The 23,616-nt window shown below is 41.1% G+C and overlaps 1 protein-coding gene across 3 annotated transcripts in view; it reads left to right on the top strand.

Moving 5' to 3' along the window:
• Positions 1 to 23,408, top strand: part of bahd1 (bromo adjacent homology domain containing 1) — a 58,013-nt gene extending 34,605 nt beyond the window's left edge. For all 3 annotated transcript variants that reach the window (XM_088648203.1, XM_088648201.1, XM_088648204.1), the window contains exons 2-7: positions 6,082 to 7,728; positions 11,108 to 11,481; positions 12,482 to 12,641; positions 13,702 to 13,781; positions 14,229 to 14,320; positions 15,466 to 23,408. In XM_088648203.1, coding sequence (XP_088504329.1) covers positions 6,102 to 7,728; positions 11,108 to 11,481; positions 12,482 to 12,641; positions 13,702 to 13,781; positions 14,229 to 14,320; positions 15,466 to 15,652 — 2,520 coding nt within the window. In that variant the 5' untranslated portion in view covers positions 6,082 to 6,101 and the 3' untranslated portion in view covers positions 15,653 to 23,408. The remainder of the gene's footprint in view (positions 1 to 6,081; positions 7,729 to 11,107; positions 11,482 to 12,481; positions 12,642 to 13,701; positions 13,782 to 14,228; positions 14,321 to 15,465) is intronic.
• Positions 23,409 to 23,616: the final 208 nt, after the last annotated feature.

Below are 23,616 nucleotides of genomic sequence, written 5' to 3'. Positions count from 1 at the left end.
ATTTTAGTCAAGTTTGATAGTTCTAACGTACACCTTATATCATAGTAATCAGTATATTGTCATTGAAGTGGACCAATGCATTTTAAGCATATAGCTGCTGGAATTTGAGGGGTTTATAGTTGAGAAAATGTTACAGGATGCAGTGTTTTGTACTGAAAGTCTTTAAACCTGGGCTTCCAAATCCTTATCTTCATGATATCAGTGGCTGCTGGTTTTCTCTTATGGCTGAAGCTGTTAACTGCTTAATTGCAGCTTAGTAGAGTATTTATTTGTTTATTTTAGGATTTCAGGTAATACCTGAAAATATTAATTACGAGCTTGAAATCTGCAACAGGTGAAATAGTGGTAACAAAAAGATCATATTGAACAAAATATTGTTTTAATTAGGAGTTCCATTAAGTGACTAAAAGCACAGATGGGGTGAAATCAAGAAAGCACAGGAATTGAAGCCTTAATGTACACCATTTTGTTCAGACAGAAGTACAATTGGTATGAAGCTCAAGCTTAGTTTCCACACTAGTCACAGGTCCATTCCAGGGTGTTTTGCTTGGTGAACTGCAATCAGAACCACATATTGTAAAGAAATTCTGTGACAGCTGTAGAATGATGATTTCCACGCAAATTTAAATGTTACTGCGAACTGAAGACCCACACCTCCTGGAAAAAAGCCAAGAGAAATTATCTGTGCGTTGTGCGAATTTCAGAAAATGAGCCGAGAGAGCAAACCACAAATAGCTCAAGGTGATCACAACATGCAGAAACAGTGCTGCAGTTTTTTAAAGCCTGGTTTCTGAGGCTCTTGCTATCTCGTGTGAAACTAACGAGCGCTAAAGCATATTTATTTCCTTTTGTGTCTCCAGCACTTTCCTCATTTAATTTATTTTTCTTACGTGATGGCCGCTCTCAAAGAGCAACCAATCATGGATCATAAAATGCAAAGAAAATAGTGGTTTCCAAAAACATGCAAGAAATTGCTGTTGAGTGCAGAAAACAGTTAGTGAAAAAGCTGTCTTTTGTACCAACCTTTGGTGGTCTTTTTATGAAGCTGAAAAACCACATAAGAAGAAGATTTTAAACTTCTGTCTCCCTTCCTATCTCTTAATTAAGTGGCACTTTGTGAGCTTAAAATAATGTATTGTAAATAAAGTGCATTTTTTAATCTGATTTATGTTTAGCTGATGCTTTCCTGTGTACTAAACTGAAATTATTCATTTAAATTAGTGTGTTCAAGTGCTGCCTTGTGTGTCATGGAAAATACTGGGAAAATTCAACATTTTTTTCATCAAAACATTGCATTTTCATTAACATTTACAGTTTTATGTATTTGACTTGGAAAGCCAGATTTGAGGATCAGAGTTTGTGTTGCTAGCTTGCATACACTATAGATATATAGATGCTCTTCAGTGTCAGATGCTCGAGACTCTGATGTATTGGTGAGATGGCACTAATTTCTATTTGTGTGTTTTATATATGTGTGATTTCCAGCCACTGCTTGCTCTCCCTACATTGTCATCAATTACAGCACTCATTAGAGTCACAGGCTGCTATAAACTCTTCTGTCTAAAATCAAACTACCATCCTACATGGACAGTAGACAGCAGATGGCACTGGCGTGTATCCAAGATAATAAAGTAAAAACGGTCTGTAATGTATATGTTCAAGGGGGACATTCTGCAGTTTATGAATTCCTTAGATAAATGAGACGATATCAAAGTGTGCAGTGATTTCTCCTGTATGGAGGGTGAAAAGGTTGCAACAGAGTTAGTGGTGTAAAGTGGCTTTTCCTTTTTAAGATTATTATGGGGAAATTCCAGGAGCATAATGATTTTCCCTTGGGCATCCTTGTAGGAATATTTGTCTGAATTTCTCAAACTAGTAACTGTGAAGTGTACAGTGAAGACCCTTTTCCACTGTTTGTCATTCGCCTTTTTTGGAGTGTTGTTTAGACTGTTTTTATTTGTATAATTGTGCACACAATTAACACACAAGGCATCTCTGTTGCTTTCCTGCCACCTGACTGTAGGGAGAAATGGGTGTGTTTTCTAAACAGGAAGTGGAAAGGATTAGCAGTGAGAGCCTGTTTTGGAGCTCTCTGGAGTGCAGTAATGGCATCTGACCGCCTCAATGAGTGTTCTGTTTCCATAGCACTCAATGGGGAATACTCCTTTTGTGCACACCCATGCACAGACTACATGTATCAGGGTCATCTTGCCTGTTATGCAAAATGTCAGCACCTTGAAGAGGAGAGGAAGTCTGATCACAAACAGGATAATGAAAAAGAAAGGTTAACTGGGGTCATATTTTAACAAAATAGCGAACGCGTGGACTCCAGTTCTTTTCTATGAATTCTTCTCAAGTGCAGTGATCAAGTTATAGATTTTTGCAAGAATTAATTCGATGAGCCTTCTTATTTTGTTACAAAAATTTAAAGCTTGGCAGGCTTTTTTTTTTCCTGCAAGCCCTTACATTTGCACACAAACAGGAAAGTGAGCTCAGGTGTGGAACTACGTAAACCTGTTGAATGTCTGCTGTTTGTGTTAGAGTCATTTGATAATGAGAACTTATATTTAAAATATCCTTCTGTCTTCCTGAATTCTTTCAGTGAATAGGACGTCTGTTTAGTAGTGTGCTCGATAATGTTGTCATAACTGAGCTGTTGTATGAATTGTTTTGTGTTGCTTACCTCATGCAAAGCCAGTCTGAACCCTGTCCCAATTTCTAATCTTTTTCTCTGCATCATCTGTCTTGTTCTTACAGTACATGCAAGCGTGGGTAAAAACTGTGGTGCAGAATGTGAAGCTCATTTTTCTCAGTTACTGGCTTTACAAAACATATCAATGACTGATTTTCAAGCTTGGTGACACTTCTGTGTGGCTTTTTTGAAGTCCCTGTATTTCATCTGAACTCTTTCCTGATTCGCTGCATATCAGTCAAATGGTATCCTGTGCTTAAGCATCACTGAAGAGAGAGATGAATAGCTGACCCCACAGGAAGTGTAATGCAGTTCTTGTTGTTGAATAAATGGGGCACTCTGGTCATCGTTACCATTTAAGAAACAACAGTAAGAAGTCTGTTCTCTTCATGTTTAAAGAATCCAAATGCCCCTATTCATAAAGTCTTCACACTTCAGCAGATACATTATTGTCTGCTTTTACTACATGTTACAGCTTTTTTGTTTGGGGACACTAAATAAAACTAAGTGGGGAGATAGTGCCTTCTTCACCAAAATAAGGTCAAGGAAGCTATTAGTACACTAGAAATGTCAAGGTCTTACAATGTACCCTCTCTGCTCTGCATCTGGTTTATAAATGCCATAAGGTCTTTATAATTGTGGAGTTTATTGGATTGTTCTTTTATTTAATTATTGCAATATTATTAGTTTGCTCCTGTTCTGCAAGAAGCATTGCAGAAGAACAGTGCAAGTCATGGGCTCAGAAGTGAATGGTTTAATTTTTCAAGGAGTACTTTGCCTTTCTGCTGATAGATTTCCAGCAGTTGTTATCTGCAGCATAAGTCTGAGTGATCCGGAACAATGGGAATAACCCATATGCAGTTTGTCACCTAAATTGGGATCAAGTTTTAGGAGAGAAGCTCTTATCAATGCCTTTCAATTTTGTTTCCCAACTGACTACCATAAGCTAACGGTATAAATAATATTTTTTTAAACTCTGGCCTGAAATGTTTTTGTATTACTGCATCTAGACAGGTTTTCCATTCTGGAATAAAGCTTTTTGGAATGGGCAATCGAGAACCAAAAGCCTGATGTTTGCCAAGAGATGGGGTCATTTCTGATGCTTGGTCACCTTCAAGGTGCGATGATATAGTGTGATGATAATATACAGTAGGCACATCCTATAGAGAAAATCAGGCTTACCATGCGTTGGGGGGGGGGGGGACTGTTGAGCACCACTGTGTTAATAAACGTCCTATCAAGGCACGTGCTCAGCCAGAAATATTCGCAATGTGAAGCCTGCAACAGTTTGCATCTGCATTGTGCTTAAATGCATCTCATGCTGTGATTAGAGAGGGCTTAAAGTAAAAAAGACTCAGTATTGTCTTTTCAATGAATTTTCTATTGTATATTAAAAAAAGTAAAAATATATTTGTTTAATAAAGATGAAAATTGCTCCTGTTGCCGAAACATTTGCAAGTAACATCATACCAAAGGTGTAGTGGTCTTATCCTCTCACCTTTTATTTTTGCAGTGCACAGCTCTCAAATCCTCCATAAGAGTCTGCTGCAAAAAGGAACCTTGTGTGTATTTCTATAGTAATGAACAACAGCTGTGTGGATGACAAGAAACATGCATATTTCTCAGCCCTCACAGTTTACAAGCCATGCATATATAGAACAAATATACTTCTTTCAAGAACAGTGAGAAAACAGTTCATAATGTTCTGTTAAGCTCTGGTCCAAGTGTTGTGGGTGAAGAATAGCTTGTAATAATCAGTCTGTACAGTATGCAGTGGTGCCACAAGGGGTGATATTCAATGAAACCACATCTGTGCCACATGCATACAATATGCAGACGGGATGCATGCCATTAAAAACCCCCCCAAATTCTCTGGCATTCATTGTTAAGACTATACAACAATCCGGAAGAGAAACAGAAAACCATCAATAGCCCTCTGCTTATTTCCTAAAGTACAGTGCTTAAATAAATTACTGTAAAATTGATTTGAAGTTTGTTGAGTTCAGTGGATTTTCATAGCTTGTTGAAGCGTGAGTAGCTGTACAATGTGCGAAGCCCTATGGTAGATCTGATCTCTGGCTGAAGTCCATTATTTCAATGATCAGATGTCATCAAGAATGGTGTTGTGGTTATAAATCTGCTCTTAACTGGCCACCCTTATTATATGCCTTATCCATCTGAAAGGTCTAAGCTGAACCTATAGATCTTTCAGGTCATTATCTGTGGGCAGATATCCAGACAACCAGAGCCCTGTGAGTCTCTTTACAAGCATATCTAAATGCAGTACTTTGAACTGAGAGTTTTTTTTTAACAGTAGCGGAAACAGCCTTTTTACCTCTCTTATGTTAGCATCTGATGAGTAATTGCTACTTTTATAACAGGAGAGAAGGGAAACGCATAAAAAGATTTTTGTTCGTGCCCCGAACTTGGATATATTTAAACAACTTAATCATTGTACAGTCTGTCAGACTTATCAACTCTACAGCATAAGACATTAAATACAGTTAAAAACAAGAGAGAGCCATTCAGCTTGCCTAGCTCATTTGGTTTTGACAATTATGGCTAAGGATGAAACATTTTAGTGCACTGTAAAAAAAAAAATCCACAACAGCCAAATTCAAATGTTTCGTTGGTCGTTAGGTGAACACAGAGAGCGCTTGCAGGCTTACCTAGAATTGTTGCGCTAATTGGCACAATAATGTACTTCACATATGCAATACCAACTTTAAATAGTTTTGTTATGTGCTAGAGACCAGTTAAATTATTTTTCTTAGACTGTTGAAGTGCTCAAGGTCATTACTCTGTGTAAATTTTACAGTCCTGTAATTAATTTGGTGTATCAAGCAAAAGTGGGGAAAAAAATATCTTCCGTTTTTCTTAATGAAGACTTTCTGGAAGACATGAAATTATGATACTGAATACATAATTAGTTATATAAACTGTCAGCAAAACGTGAGAACTATTTTTTTTTACTAAGACCATAGCTGAGTTTACTCTAAAACAACCTTCATTACAAATGTGTGTTAAATGAAATCCTTAACAATGGTTGCATACTGTATAAATGTAAAAGGGCTAGATATAAACATATTTTTAAATGGGTAATTTAAAAAAAAAGGTTGTGGGATTGTTCTGTTAGTGTACTCTTACAATTTTTGTTTAGAGTGGAACACAAGTTATACAATGTTACTTGATTTATCAAACACCCAATATTTCAGCCATTTATTTAGTACATTTACAATTAATATTAATATTGTTTGTCTCTTTGGACAAGGGCATTTGCAAAGAAATTAATATAAAAAAGTAAAAAAAAAAAATTATTTTGTAAGAGGACTGAATTGCTATATAATGTGTTGTGTACTAAAATAAGTTTTCCTTCTCTGTCTCCTCAGGCGCTGTGGGAAAGTATGTAATGACTCACGCGCGGCAGAAGGATTCTCTGAGTAGGTATCCGAGTGAAGGCCGGGACCAGGTAGGGGGTGGGCCGCATGGTGAGGCAATGGGAGGAGCCTGGCCTGAGTGCCCACTGCGAGAAGGCAGGACCAAGCAGGGCGTGGCCAAAAAGGGCGGGGCAAAGGAAAGCAAGGACCTAAGTGGAGAACAGGACAGGAAGTCCTACCCACTGAGGAAGAGATCAGGTGTGGCTGAGGTTGGCACCCGCAACTGTCGTGTTGTGCTGACACGTCTCGAGGAGAGTACTGTGCAAGATGACGTGAATTTGGAAAATCTGTCCAGTGATATACATGAGCAGAGCTGCAAAGAAGGACAGGAGATGAGTACGTTCAACAGCTGTGGTAAGAAAACCAGCCAAGTCTGTAACCAGACACTGGAACCAAAAACCGAACCAAAACCTGACTTGAGTTCACCTCTTCATGAGCCACGCAAACGAAGACTGGCATCTCTAAATGCAGAGGCGGTCAACAGCTTACTGCTAGAGAGAGAGGATTTCCAACAGGGGACAAAAAACTCCAAGAAGCCCACGCAGAGGTTACATGGCGAATGTGTCTCTTCTAAGGAGCTATCCAAGGATCCGATGAATGCAGGAGAATGGGCAGATGCCCCAAAGGGCTCACATGCTCCAAAATCAGACTCGTGCGGAAGTCCCAATAGCCGCAAGAAGGCCCGAATAGACACTGAAAGCGTAAAGAGTGGCTGTCCGGATGGCCCTGCCCCTCGGCGCCTAGCAGGACTGAATGCTGCCGCTCTGCTCAAGCTCACTAGTGCCTCTGCAGGGAACAAACGCAGAGTAAAGACTGACTGCAAGGGAGTGTGTGGAGGGGTGGGGGGAAAGCAGCACCCCAAATCAAGGAAACGGCGACACAAGCAACCGTCGCAACTCCAGCTGATACAGCAAGGGAGTTGTGCGTTGTGCAAAAAGGAAGGTTTTACCCCAAAAATCGAATGGGAGGGAACGACAGGAGGAGGGGACGGGTTCTTCAAATTGGGAAATCAGTGTCGGAGTATGCTGGGGTATCCTATGAAGGATGTCAAAGAGGAACAGACTGAGACGGAGGTGGACCCATTTTACTGTTGTCCCCAAGAGAAGTCAATGGAATACTGTCACAGACTGGCTCTGTTTCTCGGACGGCAGCCCTACGCAGAGCCGGAAGAGCATTCTCCTGACTCCCTCAAACAAGAGTTCCTCATACCCACGCACTCCCTGGCACATCCTGCCCTGACCGTAGGCACACACCCCTACCTGTGCCCAGATCCTTGCTTCTCAGGCTATTATCTCCACATCGGCCATCCCGGAGCTTCCTCGCCTCCCCTGACGACTGGCCCCGTGCCCTACCCGCCCTCCACTGTGCCCTCCGTGACGCTGTGCCCCAGCTCCAAGCTGCTCACTTCTGCAGTCTCGCACCCCTCGGGGATCCCACACCCTGCCTTCTGCGGTTCGGTGGGGTCGCCCTGTTTTGGGGAGGCCTGCAGGGTCAATAGCTTTACCACAGCCGCCGCTTACAGAGCTGTGCAGCCTGTCGCGGGCAGGAGATGTACTTTCAACACGGGATGCACTGGCTGCTCCAACAAAATCAAAACAGGTGAGAAGGCGGAGAAAGCGTTCTGTGTGTAAATACTGTAACCCAGATGTATACATCGTTCGTGGCTCTACCGTACGCTGGTATCAAAAAGCTTCCAATATTATGTGTCAGACATTAAAAGAAGGCATTTGAAGAGTGAATGTTCATTCTTGAAGCAGCGCGTTAACTCTAAATCCATTTTTCCACAACAATTGGGATTCTTAGGGGCAAACTGGGGCTCAGGCAGGGGCCTAGGTTTGGGTTTAATGTACCTAGAGACCAGGATTAGGATGTATTTTTATGCTATGTGTTTGTCTCTCAGATATGTGTCCTCCCTGAAGGAAACATTGACACCGCTACATTCTGAGATCCAGACCAAAGGTGGAACTTGCAGTCTACATGACTCTAGAATCTATATCATTACACCTCTATATCACTTTACCTCTCTTTAATGCGTCATCATTGGTTAGGTCATGCAGAGGCTATACAATGTGGACGTCTGGTCTTCTTATGTCTTATTCTAGCAAGATCATACAGTATGTCAACTGCATACTGTATATGAGCTCATTTGTGTCTTGCATTTTTTTCTCATGTCAGAGAAGAAGTTCACATTCATATTACAATGCAGAGTTTCTTGAACCGTGTTCACGTTACCTTGAATTAAAACAGTTGCTAACTAGCTGTGCCTATTGCACTTCGGCCATGCTCACGTTAGCACTTTCACATACTGGCCAGAAATGTGCTACAGCAGTTAGAGGTGTTTTATTTGTTACTCACAAATTGAGGAACTTGCATCCTAGCTGTGTAGTATCAGCACCTCCCTTCCATTTTAAAAGCGTGTTGTCAGTATTTAATCAATGTAAATATAGGTAACAGTCCTGTATTATCCTGTACTCCTTAATATCTCACCAGCTGCTCCGTTCGCAGCAGCGTCAGTTTGCTTCATGCCTGCTGGCCCACAACAGAGACAAAATGTCCCACGCCTGCACCAATTTGGTTGGGTCCCAATCCCACCTCAGGACTTGAGTCAGGAGGACTGATTCATGCTGTTGTTGCACACAATGATGGCACTTTTTAAAATAACAGTAAGAATAATGGAGAGAAAACCCCAACAGCAGTTAGCCAAGCTGTGTCGGATATTTCTGCATCATGTCTCATCAGAACCCAGCCTTAATTGTGACTTGGTTCATCAGCAGAGTGGACACAGTGAATTTTGGAGGCACGTACCTGCAGTTTTAAAATGGTATCAATATCATAAATGTCAGTTTGGAGAAGGGCTTGTTTCCATGTCTCAAACATGTCCTTTATACTAGAATGTAAATCTGAAAGAAAAAATGAGCATCTTCATATCCACCCTTAACAGTGATTCATATTTACTTCTCCAAGTTTTCCAGGTTATCAGGAGTGTGGTGCTTCTACTGATTGAGCTTTAATTCTTGTATGAAATAACAGCTGTATACCTCCTTTCTGTTATAGCCAGAGTCCATTCCCCTAATTCAAAGTCTACTTTTTCCTGGATTCTGGCATGTTCATCATCTGTATGAGGCTTCTTGTCCCTTGTAGCTCAGTATGCAGAACAAAATTCCTCACAGTACACTCATCAAGCAGGAATGTCACAGTTTCCCAGTTCTTCAGGAACTGAGTCACAGGCCTGCAGAGTGAAGCTGTAAGAAACAGGCAGACAGGGGTCACTTTCTGCCAGGGGGATAGAGCTGTAGCAAAGCACTTGTCCTATATGAGCCACTGCTGCTGCTATATACTAATGTTTCAGAAAGTAAAACACTGTGTTATTGGGGTTGGGTTTCTCACACTTATCTGGTTTAATCCTGAGAGGATCAAGGCACTTAAGCACATCAGAATAGATCCCGGTTTCATCTGCCAAAATAACAATGTCATAAGGTCTTTCATAAGTCTTGCAAACCTGGGTTTTATAAAATCATACAGTGCCAAAGTGATCTCACTTTTGGAGCACAACACAAGTATCTCAAGACCAAAGGATCCATAGACATATGGTTGGAAAATCCTCAAATATACTTGCACTGACTGGCCAACATATCATACCAGCAGACCATTTACTATGATTCAGAACCTCAAACCACAGGAGCTAAAATTAATAAAAACCCTGAGTTCAAGAGAGAGTTACACCATCGCCCAACCCTTACATCTGATACAGTTTAGTTACTGTCTAAGGGGTGGCCTTGCACAGCTGTGATTAATGACCAGTGTGCAGTTCCTACTGATTCCCCCTGCTGCTGGAAGGTGAGAGGTACACAGCAAGCAAACAGGGCCTGCCTGCAACGTACTCTAAGGCTGACTGTTGAAGTGCATGCTTGAGCACTTTGTTGATCTGTATTCATTTTTCAAAGCTGACCTGAGGGACTGGTCAAAGCTGCATGCAGGATCCCTCTGGCAGGTCCTGTTATGTACCTCCCTGCTGGGTTAATGCATTGCAGAGGAGATGATAAAGGCTGCCAGGGTAGGAGTCTGTATACGCTGCTTGTCAGGACTCCAGTCCTCAGTGCCTCACAGGCACTGTCTCACTGTGCAGAGAGTCGCCAGAACCAGCACTTTGTGGCCTCTTTTTTTACCTGGCTCATCACAACAGGACTCACCATCCCTTTATTCCACAGCCTGTTGTTTTTACAGGACTATATAAAAGCTTAAATAAAACCCAAATAAAGTAAACAATTTTTTTGTTTGGTATTTACAGCTCAGCAAATGATTGCATCAGGCTCTATACTCAGTATCTACTGTAGATTCAATTAGTATATCTTGGTTAATAAAAGCTGAATTTCAACATCTGACACCGAGCATTTGGTATTGAAATTCTACAGTACTACCAGAAGCACAAAAAAGCATGTAATTTTTCTGTACTTTTCCACACTTCTTTGTGTGAATGACTACAGTGCTGCAGATTTATACTTGGTGCTTAATGTAGTTTCTTATCCATTAGGAAAGTGTCTGATCCCAAATCATATAATTTGCATTCGGCAACACAGATCACCAGAAAAACAAGAAGTATGTTGTGTGGTGTGCTGTGGAACCTCAATTAGACATTTATAAAAAAGCATATTTGTTGTCTGGAAAATGTTGGTTTGCATTTTTGTGGTTTTAGTACAGAAACATTGAGAGATCCATTTATGCAATAGAAACTCAAATCTACTGTCTGGTACCTTGATTGCTTTAACAGGTGCATTTCTTTCTAAACGAGTGTATGGATGTTTTTGGGGGAATTTTTAATGTTGTGTTCTTTTTTTAGGCCATTTTCTAATGTGTTTTGTATTCTAAATATATTTCTAACCTACTGTTGGTTTAGTGTTGCTGAGCTGCTTGTCAGGTGTTCTAGAGTTGTGTGTGTGTGTGAGTACATTGCTGATCTTGTGAGCTCTGTGCGTTTCAGAGAGCTACATCACTTCCCTGGATGGGCACAGCCCAGCCATTCCAGTCTCTCCCACCCTGCCCCTCTCAGGATGCCCGGTGCCCACGGTGCCTCCTGCTGCCCAGTCAGTGCCACACGTGCAGACACCCCTCTCGGACCCCAGCCAGCCCCAGGCCCAGCTGAAGGTGGCGCGGGAGTGCCCCCAGAGTGCCAAACCCCCCAGTGGTTCCCGCTCTGGGGTCCGCAGTACCGCCGGCTGCCCCCATCTCTCTGACAGCCAGCTCACCCCTGGCCATGCCAGCAGCACGGGCAAGCAGCAGAGGATAACTCGCCGCCGGGCCACGAATGGCTGGCTGCCCATCGGCCTGCCCATCGAGAAGGAAGTCTTCATAGTGGTGAGTCGGCCCCTTTATTGTAATTATTTCCTTATTATGATTATGAGTATAACCCTTACACTTATATAGTACTTTTCTGGACGCGCCACTTAAAAGCGCTTAACAGGTAATGGGGACTCCTCTAGACTGCCACCAATATGTACCTCACACCTGGGTGATGTGATGGCAGCCATAGTGCGCCAGTCTGCTCACCACGCATCAGAGAATGTATGCTATTAGAGAAGAGCAGTGTGATGAAGCCAGTTCATAGATGGGAATTATAAGGAGGCCATGATTGGTAAGGGCCAGGGGGAATTTGGCCAGGACACCGGGGTTAACACCCCCACACTCTTTTCAAGACATGCCCTGGAGTTTGACCATGGAGAGTCAGGAGTCAGGACCTCGGTTTTACGTCCCATCCAAAAGACGGCTTTTTTTACAAGAAAGTGTTCCCGTCGCTATACTGGGACATTAGGACTCACGCGGTCCGCAGAGTGAGCGCCCCCTGGTCTTATTAACACCTCTTCCAGGAGGACTTCCATCCAGGTACTGACCAGGTTCACAGTACCTGGGTGTGAGCTGTACTTGGATGGGATGCTGAGCTTCAGTGAGTTGCCAGCTGTGAGTTGCAGGATGATATACTGTAGCTGCTGGCCTTTCCCAAGTCCCTCCCAATGTGTCCAGCTCTTCTGATATCAGCAGGCACAGTAGTTCAGGGCATTTCTTCTGAGTAACAGACAGATCTGCTGACCAGTTTGAATTGGATCAGAAAAATCCAGAATTTTATAGATGGAAAACCTTCTTGGCAGTGACCTTATGTTTCTCATGAGTTTTGCTTTGTTTTGGGGGAGTTTTTTAAATCTGCATCTGTGTACAGTAATGCTGTCCTAGATTCCTGCTCGATCCTTGCCTCATGCAGTATAGTTTGAGGGAGCCCGATCGCTTCGGCCCCTAAAGGTGGTTGGTTGGCACGTGCCTGTCAGCGCTGATGTGAGCGGGCTGCCCTGTGTTTTCGGTGCAGGGGGAAGATGAGCCTGCCCTCCGGCGGTGTTACGAAGGAGTGCAGCGGGACGGGGAGATCATCCGGGTCAGAGACACTGTCCTACTCCGTTCTGGACCACGCAAGAAGTCCCTTCCCTATGTGGCCAAAATCTCTGCCCTGTGGGAAGACCCCAAGACTGGTGAGCAGACCCAGGCTACCGTTCCTAATTAAACACCAGCTATCCCTTTCCTCTCTGTCAGGTGGTAGATTGTATCGTTTCTTTTTCAGACACTAGGGAGGCTTTCTTAATTCAGCTGTAAACAGACTGTTACTCTTGCTCTCCTCTCATCTTTTTTAAAAGGAGTTTGCAAAAAGCTTTGCAATTGGCAGCTTTGTCTCTCACCCCTTGTCATATCCTCCAACTAATATGTGGCTTTTTTTAACTGGCATGTGGCTTCTTATTTGTCTCATTAAATTCCTTTATATAAATGTATCATTGTTAAGAAAGCCATATAAATTGTATTGGATTCTCTTTTCTTTAAAATGTGTTGTCTTTTCAGCTTCAGTGGCTTTGCTTTTTAACCTGAGCGGATGATCTTCTTGGTACTTTCTCTGTAAAGTCCTATGTCTGCCGATATTAACTCCCCCCTTTGCTCTTTGTGGTTGCAAAACAGGCTTTTTAGAAACCCACAAGTGCTCGTAATTCACCAATCCTAGCATTTCACTGGAGGCTGGAGGTTTTTCTCTTGAATTAATGAGCCATGAGTATGTCGAACACAAAAAGGACACATTGTATTTGATGTTCCTTCTGGGAGGCTCAAGAGAACCAGCAGCGTCCAAACCTGGTGTTCTTGGAATAACTTTGACTTATTGGCTGAAATTAGAACAAAAATTGTTATAAAAGGAGATTAAGGATTAAGAACATAAAAAGGTTATTTGGTTCATCTAGTACATTGGGTAATTAACAGTTATTATTTACAACTCATGTAGGAGGGGGGTATACGTAAAACTAGTAAGTTTAGATGTGAGAAAATTGAAATACCTGTGCTAAATGAAATTTAGAGTAATATATTTTCAGTTTTTTTTTATAGACAGTCATTTAGAAGTGTGGTATAACCACATGTCTGTAACAAAGCTGCAAAGTCATGTTTGTCTTCTGTCTTGTTCTGTTGAGAGCTGCTGTTACTTATGCCTGTCTGATGGAGATGATCCATGCTGCAGTCTTGCCCTGACCAGTGTGTTGTGTTCTTGTCCTTCAGGAGAACTCATGATGAGTCTGTTTTGGTATTATCGACCAGAACACACTCAAGGGGGCAGAATTCCCAGCATGCACTGTGAGGTCAGTAGTTCACGTCCTGTCCTACTAATAAGATGTTTTGCGGGAGACTTATTGATTGTAACAAAGTTATGAAGTTAATATCTTGCGTTATGTGTTGTATATAATGCTAACTCTTAGACTTTCTAGAAGTTGGATTTGTTAGAATTTACAGTTCTGGAATTTAGTTTGCTATTGTTTTCAAGATGAAAAGACTTCTACAATAGTTTTTTGCTCTGAGAAAAGATATTTTCTGTATTTCTGACTTCGGATATTTTTTATACCCCCGTCGCCGACCTGCACTAAAAGCATTCATAAATCAGAGCCGTCAATGTGCAACCATTTGTCAGTAGTGGGGGACAACCCTAAGCAAATTTAGTGGGTATTTTGTGGGCAGAGCAGTGTGCGGCAGTGTAGTGCTTTATTCAGTCCTCAGTTTAGTCATGTGAATGTTTTTCTCCCCCGTTTCAGAATGAGATATTTGCATCTCGGCATCAGGATGAGAACAGTGTGGCCTGCATAGAAGATAAGTGCTACGTCCTGACATTAGCACAATACTGTAGGTAGGTGGCACTGGCGCACTTTGCTGTGCAAATCGTGTAACTGTCGATTGTTGTGTTGATTCTGAGCTCATGTGTTCCCCTGCCCATGGAGAAGACTTAATTAGGAACAGGTTAAGGTAAATTCCATGCTAAAAAGTAGAAAAAAGGAAGACTCAATGTTGAGCCTGTTTCAGGTGTCAGCCGTCAAAGTGTTGTTTTTCTTCTTTCTACTTTTCAGTGTGGAATTAAACATGTTTCTTTTCACACAGACCCAGCCCCCCATTCAACAATTTATTTATTCTACGAGGATTGTCCACTAATTAGGAGGTTTGTAGGAGATGCAGTTACTTTGGTGCATCATTTCAAAAACATCTCAATGTTTTTATTCAAGAATCTCCCATTTGACTAGTCTGAAATGAGCATGTACAAAGTTATTATTTTTTTAGCCTTTGTGCTGGTGTCAGCTGGGACGCTGCAAAAAAGACTTTATGTTAGCCTCAGATTAACTTGTTTCTTTTTTATGGATTGAGCTGTATTTGTACATCTAACAATGCAAAATCACACCAGTTGGGAAAAATAGTTTGCTCCTGGCTATATTTCTGTCAAAACAAAAATTTCATTGTACCAGTTGAAGGTGTTATTCAGAAATGAAACATTTAAAGAAACTTCCTATGGGCAAATCTGCGAGATCCATTTTTGTTAAGTTACATTTTAAAGGGGGGTTTCTTTGCTCCACAAAATTCCAGCAAAAACTACACAAAACTGCACAATATTTAGCAAACAAGCGCAGAGGACTAAAGATCAAATTCATGAATGCAGAATATCATTCCCTAGTGTTTTACAAGATTGCTTTTGCTGTACATTAGTAATCACAGTCCCCGTGTAGTCAACCTGGACATATTAGGGTATCGGCAGACTGTGTGTGATGTTGGTACAAGTGCAGGTATGTACAGAAGGCATCATTATGGGTCACACTGAGCTGCTGTTTGGTGTAGGACACAGTCAGCATTCAGATCATAGACTGTAACAGTGACTTTCCATCCAACAGCACATCTTTTTTTCTCCTTTAAATAATTTCCGATGGTTCTTGAGGAAAATGAATGTCTGGGTAACTGTGTGCTTGCTTTTGAAGACCGATGAAGGTGTGCCCTGGGTTCTTCTTTCAGATTTTGTGCCTTGGTAAAGCGGCGTGGAGAGGGTCTCCCCGAAAGCGCCCCCATGGTGCCGCCTTCCCCCGAGTACTTCATCCCGGCACACCGCCGCGTCCCCGCGCACATTGACCCCGACCTCGTGTTCCTGTGTCGCCACGTCTACGACTTCCGCTACGGGCGCATCCTGAAGAACCTGCAGTAGCGCCGGCCCGGGGACTGGAGTGCGCCGAGGGGAGCGCCGGCCTGCCAGGACAGCCGCCCGCTCGCGCCGTGCCGCAGGCGGACCTGGGCACACACAGGGCCGGAGAGAGAGGGACTTAGCAGACAAACCAATCGATAACCGAACTGAAACTTAAACAAGCCAGCGTTCAAGCGCCAAACCGAGCCTGTGGGAGCCAGCCCTGCCCTGGGGAGTTCCTCATTTGACAGGTTGGGGAAGATGAAGGCCCAGCCTGTGGCACTCCCCCCAAACAGTCATATGGTGTTTTGCCATTTCTAACTGGCAGAAATCCAGTACTGATTGGATATAAGAGGACCTGGCCTGATTTCCCCTAATGACCTAAGAGCCATTGGAGAAGGGCATGCAAGACCATTCTGTGCGACATGTCAGTGAAAGAAACTGAGAAAAACAAATCCACACGTGCTTTCCAGAAATCGGATGAAGTGATCTGGTTTTTATTGCAATCGTCTTGAGCTGTTATGTCCCAGTACTGGATTCTGTGTCTGCAGTGAGCAGCGATATGAGTTTGTCATTTCTGTATCTGAGGTGAAGATGCCCTAAGAAACAAAAGGCCACTGTGTCCCATGCTGTGGAAATGTCAGTGTCAGCTTATTTGGACGAGGGAGAAATTGGCTGTCTTCTGTTTCTAAGATTCTTTTGAGTCTTCTACTCCAGAATCTTCTGCAGTCGAATGAATGGATTTTCTTGCCTTCAGCTCTCAGAATGAAATGATACTGACTGTCTGAGGTGTGCCTGCGCTAGCTTGACACGTTCGAGCGGGTCAGCGGCAGACGAGTTCACACATCAGTTAATACTCTAATTCCATCTGCTGTTGTGAAAGAAAGCAGATTCCGGATGAAATGTGCATATGGGTGGGACCAGGTATCCCAGGGTCCATCAGGTTGTCCCCCACAGGACCGGTTTGGCCCCCCTGCTGCGAATCGACCAATGAGAGGGAGGCAGGATTTTTTTTTTCTTCAACGCTTCCTGGCAGTTACCCGTGACTTGCCTTATGCCTTGCAGGTAGAGATGTAGGCAGCAAGCTCCACTACACAACCCCCACCCCCCCCCACTCTCCTGATAAAACCAAAGGATGTCACAGTGCGGAGCCCCAGTTCCCCACCTGCCCCCCCCCCCCCCCTGGTGTTTATCATTAGTTTGCACTCTTTTTGTGTTTTAATTAGAACTTTTATATGATTGTGTTCTTGGCTTTACCCGCTACTAATATTGTTCAGGAGGAACTCTGTTTTTCCATTTGTATACTTGTAGACCAGAAGGACGTGTTAGGCTTTTTCCTCCTCCCCATGGGATCAGGGTAAGACACATGCAAACACTTAACTTTCTGCTGTGCTGCAGCTTTTATCTAGGACATTGTGGAGCTCCCCACCCCCTCCCCTGCACATGTCCTCCATTCTGAATAATACAGTACTGTATGTCCATCAAGAATGAGAGAAACAAGAATTAAAGAGAGGTAGCATGTGCATTGTCAAACTGTCACATAGGTTTTTCCAGACTTTCGGTATCTTATGTAGTATGTCTGGTAGCTTTTAGGAACAAGTATTACTGTATTTATGAGATGAAGTTTTTTTTTTTAAATGTTTTGCCAAACTTGAATTTTGAGGATGGGACATTACTTAAGAATTTCACTCTTTTCGGCCCCATGTACAGTATGGGTGTATTCTGGGAGCAAGTCAGACACATGGGCTCGTTCTGTGCAGACAGTATTGCCACACCGTAATCAGAAAGGGTTTTTATTTTAAAAGATGAAGCTGACAATGACCTAAGGCACATAACAGTCAGAATAGATTTTTCATTCTTGCAAAGATGCTTTAGGTTAACTAAAGAAACAAGACTAACTTTGTTCCTTTCCAGACCAATGTTCTGCTGTTAATAGTCATTTTTCCCCTTTGTAGTGTTTTTTTTTCAGCAGACTTCAGACTTCCAGGCCACAGCGGTTGTCTAATTGTTTCTGGAGTTCAGTAACAGGATAAGGTTGTAATTTAAATATTACTGATTTGCCTGTTGAGAGAAACTGTGCTGCAAAGAACTATGGCAGCAGCACTTCTAATTCAAAGTCAATTGAAATACAAAAAATTTGCTTGCTGTTTGCAAGCAGCAAACCTGAAATATTTGTTTTTAATGCCAAACCATAGAACAGCAGGTACTGCAATAAATAGTTTTAGGAAAAGGAAAATAGGGTGATGTGACAACTAAACATACTGCATACAGTGTCCTCTATACTTATTCCTACCCCCCGTTAAATAGTATCAAAAACATTGTTTAATTATATAATAGATATGTGGATGGGATAATCTGTCTTCCCTAAAGAAAGTATAAAAATGCTACTGTAATCTTAATAGTATTGCACAGAGCAAAATGATAGTTCTCATGAATAATGCTATCCAGAAAACATTAAGGTTAATATATTCACAGCCCATACAGTTAGTATTTGGTAAATCCTCCTCTGGCAGAGATTACACTCACAAGATGCCTCCTATAGTGTGCTATGTTGCATTTCTGATGGAGGGTGGGTGGAATTGACTGTTCCTCCTGGCAGGATTGCGGTGCGTCTTTCAAATCATTCGGTTTATGAATTGCCTTCTTTGAGTTCAAACCAGAAACATCAGATTGGACTGATGTTTGGAGAGTAAAATGGTTGGTCGAGAACATATTTTGTGTAGTTAATCATTTCTTTGTTGATTGGATTTGCATCATTGTCATGCTGAAATTTTTAAGCAGATTTGTGGTACTTGGACAGCTTGGACAAACTATTCTTGTCTGTGTTGGGAGTTCATGATTCCCCCTATTTTGGCTAAGGCTCCAGGGTCTGTGGAAGCAAAACAACCCCCTGCCATCTTTCATAGTGAGGCACAGGTGTTTTCTGATAAGCTTTTCTGTTTGTATGTGAAACATAATACATACCACTCGTGGGCATGTCTGAAAAGCTCAATTTTGTATCTGCTGGTAAGGTTCCAGGTGTCGGTGTAATGCAGTAAATCCAAGATAATACAGGGTTCTTCCTTGTACCCCAACCATGAATGCCAGATTCATGCAGATAACATTAGGATCGCATTAAGGCGTGAATAAACATTACTCTGGAATTCAGTTATTTATTAAAACTGTGACATTTCTGTGTTAAATGCTATTACAATTACAGTATTACATCTTTAGATTTTTTAAAAAGTAGACGCACTGTCCAGTCCATTGCTCAATAGTATGTTTTTGTTCCTATTTCGTCAGGGTATGAATAAATCTGGAGGGCACTGTAAGATGTTCTAAAAAACAAAGATTCCTGATGGGGAAATATTTTATGATCATATTAGGTGCAACTTTTCACTGAACTATAAAGGTGTACATTATTTTCTTGGTCAGGTTCAGCTTAATTTAAGTTGAGGTGTAAATTTCAAAATATCACTAAATTCACATTATATCAATTGTTTTTAAAAAATCATGTTGACATCAGTTGTAATGTCCAGTCATGGGATTGAGGACCAGATCGTCCAAGACAACAACAAAATGAAATTAGAAACCTGGGGCACATAACACACACACACATACAACTTTGCTCTTAGTCCTTTAATTAAATGTAAATATTTAAAGTCTCAGCATGAAAAAAACTGAGCATTTTCAAAACAATACAAAATCACAGCACAGCGTGTTTGCATTATTTATAAGACAAACCTGTGTATTGTAGTAAACATCCTTTAAATGGAATAAATAATATATGAGTTGGAACTGAACTTTATTTGCAGTAAGTGTTTGAAGTCCTGGTGAGATAGCTGTGATTAAGAAAATGAGGATGTGTCCTGGTGGGGTGGCTTGAAAATCACACACTTATTTCCTTTTCTCACTGTATTACACAGTAGACAGCTTAAAAATCAAGTCTCTGTTCCAGGTAACATTTTGTACCTTTCTAAAGACCCTTTTTTAAAAAAAAAACAAACAAACTATTTCTGGGGAATGGTATTACAAAAACAAAAGCTTTTTCCTTGCAAAAAAATGCTGACTTTCAGCATTATAAATGTTTCATACTTAAGAAATTCTACACCTCTGATTGTCTAGGATAGTGATAGAAAGTAAAACCGGAACATAGATCAGTTGATTGATTGTAGTTATTCATGTAACGTGGAAATTATAGAAGTATTAAATGAAGCACTTTCTCAAAAACACGTGTACACAGCAATTATATTTTAAAGATGGAGATTTATATACTTAGCTATGGCTATCAGTATCGTTTGCCTTTGCAGCAAGTAAACCATATCTTAATTGGCTTAATAGATACAGTACGTCTCCAAATGATAAATGGAAAATAAGAATGACAAGCCAGTTTTTTCTATAAAGTTTACTGACTGGTTATTGGATTACAAAGCAAAGGACACACATTGTTCCTATATGAAGAAGAAATCCTTATTACCTTTGTCATGACTATTAAAATGGTAAACAAAACTGAAAGCAAACCATATCCAATGAAATAGCAACCACAACAGTGCAGAAATATTCAGTTTGCCTGGGTTTTGGTTTCATGCATCAGCATATATTTTCTAATTTAAAAAATGAGGATTGGAGCCCAGCTATTTTGGAGTATTGAATAGATTTGTAAATATATTTTATTGTGTTGCTTTGTGATATTTGAATTTAGCTGATTTTTAAAAAAATAATTCCTTTATCAGGGAGCTAAATAAGAATCCCTGCAGGTTAAATTTTGTAGAGCTGATTATTTACAACATTTATTTTTTGTGAAGAAAGGTTCTGTTATTTAATTTGGATGCCTGCTTTTTCTATTGCCTGTAGCTTAGTGTTTTAGTAAATGGGGACTTCAAGTGCTGCATCAACAATGTAATTAGAAGCTCAGTTTGACTAACCTGCATGTTGTCCATTACTGCCCTTACATCAGACACGTTTTTGTAAGTTTTTCAAAGGTGAAAATCTGCTTTTTCTATTGTAGTCAAAAGAGTTAACTCCATCGTGCAACTTTCATTACTGATTCAAGTCCTTTTAGACAAAATCGACCAGTTTGCACAAAAAGCACTCTGATGCCTTTGGAATTCTTTTCTCTCTTTTGGTTTAAAGTGAGTCCATTTTAAAAGATTGTCCATACATTGTACAATGTCAAAGTATGTTTTTTAAATGTGGGGAAAAAAGCCGTTTCAAAGCAAATCTTTCAACAGTCCATCCCCAGCATATGTAGGCCTCATGTGCAGTGTCCAATTGTGTGATTGATTCCATTTTCATGACTTAACACCTGGGTTCACAGCTCACTGTTACAATAGGGCACTTTATTTGCTGTGATTCAGTAGGTTGGAAGAAATTACATTTGCAATTATTGATTTTAAAAAAACCCGCTTGTAAACAAAATCCTGTCTTGCCTGTGATCACCATCATTAAAATAGAAATTAAAAAGGCCATCACATCCAGCCCTTTGATTCCACTCCATTGATTAAAATTTGTATTTACTTTGACTGTCCAGTTGTAACCCACATAAGGGCTATGAAGTACATTTCTAGTCTGACATTCCAGGATGTCACAGGGGTCGTGCTCGTGTTGTAGAAGTGTGCCTTGTCTCTACGGCGGATTCAGTGCATTTTGACTTTAATGACATCTGTGTTCCCTTGCTGAAGTCGGCTGCTGACTTGACAGCCTGGCTGAAAGCAGCTGAGAATGACGCCATCTCTTTCCACCCCTCCGAACTGCTGACTCATGAGCACACAGGCGGCTTGAGCAGAGCAACAATCCGCACATCAGCTTTCATGCTACGACAGGTCGTCTCCCAGGTGTGCAATTTAGTGGTGCTCTCTGTGCACAACTAGATACCACGCAATCAGTTCAGACTGCTAAAACAACTGAGTAAAACTGCAGAGATGTGCACCCCAGTGGAAATGCAGCAGTTGGTGCAGTCCCCATCAGCTTTTTCCTGTTACTGTATCGGCAAGGAAACTTGCTCCTACTGTACAGTATGTTCAATGGACTGTTAAGGAAACTTTCTCAGTTCCCTTTAACTTTTTGAAAAAGGGTAAAGCATAACCATTGTTTCTCCTATCACAAAGTTTAAGCTTTGACGGGTTTTGGTATTGGTTATGCTTACACCAGACACTGGATCCATGAGTTGCTGTACATCCACTGATTTTCTGTCATTACAATACCTGTTTCAGGTGATCATTTTCCTAATTCTTGTAATATTTTTCATTGTTTTCCTTTCATCCACAAAAACATTCCAAAATTATTATATGATATATGACGTTTGTAAAGACTGCAAGTTTAAACAGGGCAAAGTTTTTATCAAGTTGCATAGAATGCCTAACTGTGCTCCTGATACAGTACCCCATATTACAGTCTATCATTTTTATGGTTTTCCGTTGTACATTAATTAGCGAAGTCTGCCTGAAGATTTTTTTATATCTTCCCGAACGTCTCAACAGCAACACGAAACGCAAGCACCTGGAATCCCAAACCAGAGTTTCTCATACTAGGTCTGAATGTAGGAAGAGACGCAACAGAAAACTCAGCTGCGTTTATATGGACCCGCCACAGGGTGTCGTATTGAAACTGTGCAAATGTTGGTTACCAACAAATAACGATCTCGTTTCATAATACAACTTAGAAGCAAAAGGTTTGTGGCATTGTTCTATTATTGTTGCCGAATATCATGCATACCACATTTCGGTTGTAAATCGAGTAAAATAATTAAAATGGCCTTTCAGCCATTTGAATGCGGCCTCTACCTTAAGCCACCATTTTCCCTTTACCCATACTCAAGAAAAATACGCTTCTGGTTGTCTATTTCAACATTGCTTAAAAATAATGAGTATCACGCATCTACGTACATCGCGCTTAAATGCATCGAATAAAGATAATTATCCTCCCCCCCCCAAAAAAAAAAAAAAAACCACTAAACAATGTCTCCTGTTCTTCAGCACACCTTTTAAACGGGTTTTTTTTGTAATCGCACCTTCTTTGACTTTCAGATGGCTTGACAATCATTTTGCCTGTATTTCCCGCCCAGTGCAGTTTTTTCCGACGGGTATCTGCCAAATATCTCATCTGCTCGTTTAGGTTTTGCATGCCTTTCACAATGTTACTCTGTATCTTATTCAGGGGCACTGCTGAACAGTAACGGGTAATAGGGAGGATGACCTTTGATTTTCGATCTGCAATGTAATTGTACATTGGTCCACAGAATGGTCCAAACAGATGCCAATATTGTTATTGATATAAAAAGGGCTTTCCCTTTAAGAAAACGTTTTTGATATTCAGGTAATCTGCGACAATTGCCCCAGATATAATAATGCGGTGACGAGTATCTAATAACATTAAACCGAGTCTTTTACAACTTGTATTAACGCTGATGTGTTGGAATTGATCAGTTATGAGTACGATATATAGCTGTTCTTTGATCATTGTACAGCACGTTCAAATGCAAGTGTTGAAGTATATCCATGCAGTATGTATTTCAAAAGTGTGGTTTGCAAGCTTTTTTTTCTTTCTTGATATATTAAGAATAACACATGCAGTAATGCACTTTGTAACCTACCATCGCCCCCTCATTCTGTCGCCCTGACCCCCAGATGGCCTGAGGTCTTGAGTGTCTACATGTAGAATAAGAACGACATTCCAGAGATGTCCTTTTTATTTTGGCTGGGGTATACGAAATAAATTTTCCAAATGAAATAATGTAAAAAATAAAGGAACATTGGAAGTGTATTGATGAAGAAGGAAAAATATATGTTTTGATGGGACTCGGCTACTGTTTCCGCTATTTTATTTTATTCATCCATACAGTTTCTCGTTAGCACCAACCGTACGGGCTTCAGAGTGTTCGTTCTTGATGGAACAAGGCTGGCCGGTTTGCACTTTCGGAGGGGGCAGTCTAGGTTTAAGGACACAAAAGTTGTCTGCTTCTAATTCATGTGAGAACATAAGCATTAGCCGTCCTACAGCAGCAAAACCTG

The sequence above is a fragment of the Lepisosteus platostomus genome, chromosome 10, assembly GCF_059453375.1.
Source record: "Lepisosteus platostomus isolate fLepPlt1 chromosome 10, fLepPlt1.hap1, whole genome shotgun sequence".
Lineage (NCBI taxonomy): Eukaryota > Metazoa > Chordata > Actinopteri > Semionotiformes > Lepisosteidae > Lepisosteus > Lepisosteus platostomus.
Note: the sequence above shows the minus strand (reverse complement) of the source record. Positions and strands in the feature narration are given on the sequence as shown.